The sequence below is a fragment of the Falco biarmicus genome, chromosome 3, assembly GCF_023638135.1.
Source record: "Falco biarmicus isolate bFalBia1 chromosome 3, bFalBia1.pri, whole genome shotgun sequence".
Lineage (NCBI taxonomy): Eukaryota > Metazoa > Chordata > Aves > Falconiformes > Falconidae > Falco > Falco biarmicus.
The window spans coordinates 47219512-47225343 of NC_079290.1; the positions used below are offsets into that span (position 1 = coordinate 47219512).

At 51.3% G+C, this 5832-nt stretch overlaps 1 protein-coding gene across 3 annotated transcripts; it reads left to right on the plus strand.

Moving 5' to 3' along the window:
- Positions 1-768: 768 nt before the first annotated feature.
- PENK (proenkephalin) lies at positions 769-5499 on the plus strand. Of its 3 annotated transcripts, none has more exons than XM_056333727.1 (3): positions 769-1036; positions 1555-1696; positions 4522-5499. In XM_056333727.1, exons 2-3 carry the CDS (start codon positions 1559-1561, stop codon positions 5185-5187), a joined length of 804 nt encoding a protein of 267 aa, XP_056189702.1. In that variant the 5' UTR covers positions 769-1036; positions 1555-1558; the 3' UTR covers positions 5188-5499. The 3 variants fall into 3 exon arrangements, with proteins under 3 accessions (XP_056189702.1, XP_056189701.1, XP_056189703.1); XM_056333726.1 differs by having other exon boundaries at positions 771-1040; XM_056333728.1 differs by lacking the exon at positions 769-1036 and adding an exon at positions 1058-1417.
- The last annotated feature ends 333 nt before the right edge of the window (positions 5500-5832 follow it).

The window sequence follows — 5832 nt, forward strand, 5'->3', positions numbered from 1 at the left end:
AACGTAAACCAGCTAGAAATATTTGGGCTGGAAATAGAAGGTGGTTTCTGACAGTCAGAAGAAACACAACTTAGCACAGCAGGGGCAGAGTCCTCGACAAGCAAAGTGGTGTGAGGGGTCAGTGTCACCGCTCTGCGGCAGTGCCCTGGGGTGTCCCACCGGACAGAGCAACGACCTGCCCCTGCGATGGGGCCGAGAGCCTGGCCAGAGCGCCTGGGGCTTTGTCTTTACGGGGTTCCTTCCCAATCTTGTTTTTCTAGTCACAAAATTGTGAAAACAAGGCAAATCTATTCATACTTGTGAAACTCCAAGAGCTTCAAATCAAAAACAGGCCCGGGGGGGAGGCAGCGGGCGTGCAGCGGGGCCCCTCCGCACCAGTGGCCCGAGAGAGAAGGCCACCAAGAGAAAAAAGCTGGAAAAAAAAACCCAAAACAAGCCCCCAGACCCAGCGCCGCCCCCCGGCGCCGTGCAACGCTCCGCAGGGGCACTGCGCCCGTCGCCGCGGGAGCGGGGCGCCTGTCCCCCACACCGCGACTCACGCTGGCGTCTCACGCCGCCCGCCCGCCCGCCCACGGTGAAAACTTTCCCCGGTAACTTGCCCGGTGCCGGAGCCCCACTGCCCCCGACGGCACGGGCGCCCCCTCCTCACCCCGAGCCCCGCCGGAGCCGGCGGCGGGCAGCGGCGCCGGGGGGATGTCGTAAGTGCTGCGTCAGCGGGAGCCCGGCGGCGATTGGGGGAGGCCGCCCGCTCCCCGCGTTCACTAATTATAAAGTGCCGCCGCCGCCGCCGCCAGCACCCGCTCCGCTCGGCAGCGGCGCGCCCGGCCCCGGCAGCGGGCGCTCGGCTCGGCGCCCCCGGAGCCGCCCTCGCCGAAGCTGTCAGCAGCCGCGGGCTGTGGGTGCCTCCCCCGCGCCCCCGCCGGCGTGTCTCCAGGGGCTGCTCGGCCTCGCTATATATAATAGCGGCGCCGACGCCGAGGCTGCAGCGAGGTGCGGCTCACTCCCGAGCAACTCCCGGGAGCCCCGAGGGGAGCCTGTGTGTGAGTGAACTGCGCTGCCTGCGGGGGGGACCGCGGGAGGGCCGGGGGCGGCTCTGCCGGCCTGGGGCCCGCCGTCGGGGCGGCTACTCGGGGCGCTGCGGTGGGAGCCCCTTCCCGGGAGGCGCTGCCGTCCCCTCCCGTCCCGTCCGCGCCCCTGCGCGGTGTATCTCTCCCCCAGAGGCGCGGGCTTCGCGGGAAGGGCGGGATAAAGTGCTCGGGGACGAACGTTTCACCGGACGGGCGCTTCGGGCCGCTTCATCCTTCGGGTCCGCTCCGGCCCCGGACGCAGGTCCTTTGCCTTGCAGCCGCCAAGCGCCTGCTTTGGCATCAGCGCCCGCTTACCTCGCAAGCGCAACCACCCCGGCTCCGCAAAGCGTGTGAGTTACCGGAGTTGCCTGCGACCCCGCACTTGGTTTTCAACAGTTTCGTGCCGCCTTGCCCTGCCTTGCGGCGGGGGAGGCAGTGCCGGGGGTGAGGGGGGAGGCGGCTGCTGTCTGACCTGTCCTTCTTGCAGCCCCATGGCGTTGCTCCTGAGACTCGGCTGCTCGCTGCTGGCCCTCAGCACCTGCCTGCTCCCGAGGGCGCGGGCGGACTGCGGCCGCGACTGCGCCGCCTGCGCCTACCGCCTGGGACCCCGCGCCGGCATCCACCCCCTGGTAAGCGGGCGCGGGGCGGCCCGGCCGCAGCGCCGCGGAGACCGCTCGGGCGGGTCCCCCGCCCCCCGCCTTAACTTTGGAAAGGGGGAGAAGGGGGCAAAGGAGAGAAATAACAAAAATAAATAGTGGGGGAAGCGGCCGGGGTCGTTTGGAAGACAAGTTGTTGAAAGGGGGAGGGAGGAGCGGGCCCCGGGGCGCTGGGAGGGGGCGGGGGTCCGCGGCTCCGACACAAACCCAGCGCGTCCCGAGGAGACCCCCCGGCGCGGCCGGCCCTCCCGCTGCCCGTCAGCCAGGGCCGGGGGGTAAGCACCCCGCGCCGGGCAGCCCCGGGGGGAGCGAGGAGAAAACCGAGGGAAAACGTGGGAGGGAAGGCGGGGTCGGCCGGAGGGGGCAGTTCTGCAGGGAGAGGAGAGGTCGCTGCCGGGCACTTTAGTCCCGGCAGGGCGGGGGGAAGCTGGGCGAGACGGGAAGGGGGTCCCGACCCCCGGCAGGACGAGGGCTCCCCAGGCAGGGTGGCTGTGGAGCTGAAAAGCGGCGGACCTCCCTGGTATCTCACAAAAAGTGGGGTTCGAGCCTGGTTCCAGTAGCAATACCACCCGCTGCTCCTTTTGTCTTCTGCACGGTGCTGCGCAGGAGTGTGCTGGTGACAGATCCCTTTGGTACTTTCTCCTATGAGCAATCATGCTAAGAATACTGCAGAAGCGGGGGGTTGGGGGCATATCTGTAATGTTAATGATATTGAAATTATATAAAAGTATAGTCACAGAGGCAACTCAACCTGAAATTTAAGTATTAGGGTTAGTGAAAGTCTAGGGTCTCTCAGCCCTCCCTGAAGAAGGTGGGAACTCAGGCTGCCAAGTCCTTTGCCAGTGGCACCTGGGGTTCCCAACCTCAAAGCGATGTGTATTGAGGCATCATGCTCTCGGCACATTTAAGTGATTTGAAAAGTTTTATTCCTATGATGGATTATTTGGGAGCATACAAAAGAAAAGACTGGACCTCATTCTTACGCAGAATTAGGAATCACGGAGTACTGCTTACTCCAAAAGCACAAGAACTTGTTCTTAACCAGGTTTATAAGGGCAATATTCTTAGGATGGCTGGCAAAAAGGTTCCCTATATATTTTTGCTTACATTAGCTTTCAATCAAACTTTAGCTGTAACGTCAGCTAGGGAAAAACGTGGTAGTTTGCTCCTTTGGAGTGACGGATATGAGCTTTTTGGAGTATATGTTGTGGATGTCTACGTTGATACTCTCTCTTGTACACTTTCAGTAATTATTCAAAAAAGAACCAAAGTTCCATTCAGCAATAACACTTACTAGCTGAACAGGAAAAGAAGCAACCCTGCCATACCTGTATGTTTACTATACATGTATGTTTACTATACATGTGCAAACAATTATTAGAAACAAATGTTTCTAGATACTAGCGTCTAGTAACATAACAGAACTCATCACATCGTATCTGTAAGACAAGAATTATCACATTGTACTTGGCCATCCACATCTATGAGATGGAATATGTTCATTTGACAATAAGGGGTTATTAAAACTAATTGAGAAGGGGAAAGACCTATTCTTGCTTTGATTTAGAGCAAGCTCAAAGTCAGACTGAAGCTAAGATTCCATTCTCTCTATAGCATGACTATAATATATAGCAATAAGCATGTAATGCCAGCTAAATTACTGTGTCACAAAATACATAAATACCTTTAATTTTCTTGTGATCAATAAAAAAATCATATATAAATTTATCAGACTAAAATGGGACTCATTTGGGGTGAGGCCAGAGGTAGAGAGCTGGTCAGTTAGCTATTGGAAAGAACTGTGCTGGGGTTTAATTTCATACTTCTAAAGCATATTGAGATCCTTAGAAAACATCATCCATAGGCAGAATAAGTGTTTCTCTTACTGAAAATATTGATGATTTCTTCTTTAATTATTGGGGTATGAAAACCATGAACAAGAAGGAAAACCACCAGATTTACCTTTTTTGCAACTGAAGAGTGTGGCTTCACAAGAAGTAAATCCCCCTGACCAATATGTATGTTATTATCTTTACATGACAGGTTAATGAGTTGTGTGTATGAAATTTTTCCTTTCAGTCAGAAGCAATACAGCTTAGGACTTTTTCCCTTTTTCTGATGGTCGGTCCTTTGCACGTCTAACTAGCAAACCCAGAACTTTGATCCTGCCTGGGAGAGCCTGTATTTCTACATTTGCATTGGTACACATTTGAAAGATCTGTTCCATGAAAGGAAACTAATGATAACAGACGGAAATAGTCTTTAAAGCTATGCGGTGTGTTGAAGATACTGAGCAGTATGGTACAGCTGGCTTCTTTGCAATGAGACTGCCATGTAACTGCTTTCCTAAAATTTCTGAATGTTAGTTTTAATTTCAGAGACTGAATACACTTCTACACTTAATTATGCAGCAAACCACAACTGGTTTTTAGCTTCCCAGTAGTAAATTACAAAAATAAGAAATCATAACAATTCACCCAAACATAAGGGAGGTGTAGGAACTGTACATGTAGCTTCCTTTGAAATAGAAACATAGGGGCAGCTTTGACATACAGGACCCACGATCCGGTGTTCTGTCTCTTAGAGTGGAGACCATCACATCCTTCAGACAGGGATATGAAGAACTTTAGAACAGATAGGTAGCAAGTCAGCTGTTGACAAAGAGCAGTCCTTCCAAGCCACTCACAAGGAGAGGCATGCTCATGGTCTTTTAAAGACGAGTGAAGGTAAGACAAGGTGGCAGTGCGATGTTTTTGTTACTGTCAAACAGTTCTCAGTAAACCACATCCATTTTTCAGGCATGTACGCTAGAATGTGAAGGAAAGCTGCCTTCTGCCAAAGCCTGGGAGACCTGCAAGGAGCTCCTGCAACTGGCAAAGCTGGATCATTCTGAGGATGGCAACATTGCCCCAGGAGACAAAAAAGAGCTGGATGAGAACCATTTGCTTGCGAAGAAGTACGGAGGCTTCATGAAAAGATACGGGGGGTTCATGAAGAAAATGGATGAGCTCTATCGGGTAGAACCAGAGGATGAAGCTAATGGAGGAGAAATCCTGGCTAAGAGGTATGGAGGGTTTATGAAGAAAGACTCGGATGATGATGCCCTGGCTAATTCCTCTGATCTGCTGAAGGAGCTTCTGGGAACAGGAGATAACCCCGAAGCAGGGCATTACCGAGAGATAAACGAGAATGACGGGGACATCAGCAAAAGATATGGAGGCTTCATGAGAAGCATAAGGCGCAGCCCCGAATTGGAAGATGAAGCCAAAGAGCTGCAAAAGAGATACGGTGGTTTCATGAGAAGAGTGGGCAGGCCAGAATGGTGGCTGGATTACCAGAAACGGTACGGTGGGTTTCTTAAGCGCTTCGCCGACTCCATTCTCCCTTCAGAAGAAGATGGGGAAACTTATTCCAAAGAGGTCCCAGAGATGGAAAAGAGATATGGTGGATTTATGAGATTTTAATACCTTTCCCTTTATCCCTTTTGTCCTAAATGAGAAAGACTGCCTTATTGGTCATAACTTATTGTAACGTGTTGCTTGTACTGTACAGTTTTTTACTGTCCTTGGTTAATGATGCAACCTGCGATTTCTTGTTTCAGGTTCTGTGTTCTTTCAAGTCAAATAACTGATTTCTGGTTTAGTCAAGTTTCAGACTGTATTGTAGTTTCCATGCTAGAACTATTTTGATTACTGTATTAATTTTCTTTAAAAGGAAGTACATCTACAGTAGAGTTGCTTAACTGTATATACAATAAATTCTTCATCCTAACTGCATAAATTCTGAAATGTTATTTATTTTCTCTCAGTCATTTAGTCGAGCATCACCTCAATTTTTCTTTAAGCAATCAGAGCAATGTCAACCTCTTTTCTGTAATGGAAGAATTTGTACGGCACACACAACAGCTGAAACACATTTTTGTCTTTAGCTTTCTCAGTTTCTTAGAATACTAGAATAATAAATGTGCTCTAAAGTGAATATAACTGTATTTGCTCTAATTGCTGTCATTTTACCCAGTTAACAGAATAAATATTTAAAGCCTAAGCTTATAATTCATAGTGTTCAGCCACAGTGTTCACATGAAAAAAAAAAGTCATTAGTGTATTTGA

What these genes read in the sequence shown, in the direction of transcription:
- PENK (XM_056333727.1), top strand. Translation starts at nt 1,559, where the DNA reads ATGGCGTTGCTCCTGAGACTCGGCTGCTCGCTGCTGGCCCTCAGCACC. An exon ending in GCGCCGGCATCCACCCCCTG is followed by an intron (nt 1,697 to 4,521) that starts GTAAGCGGGCGC and finishes TCCATTTTTCAG; the next exon opens with GCATGTACGCTAGAATGTGA.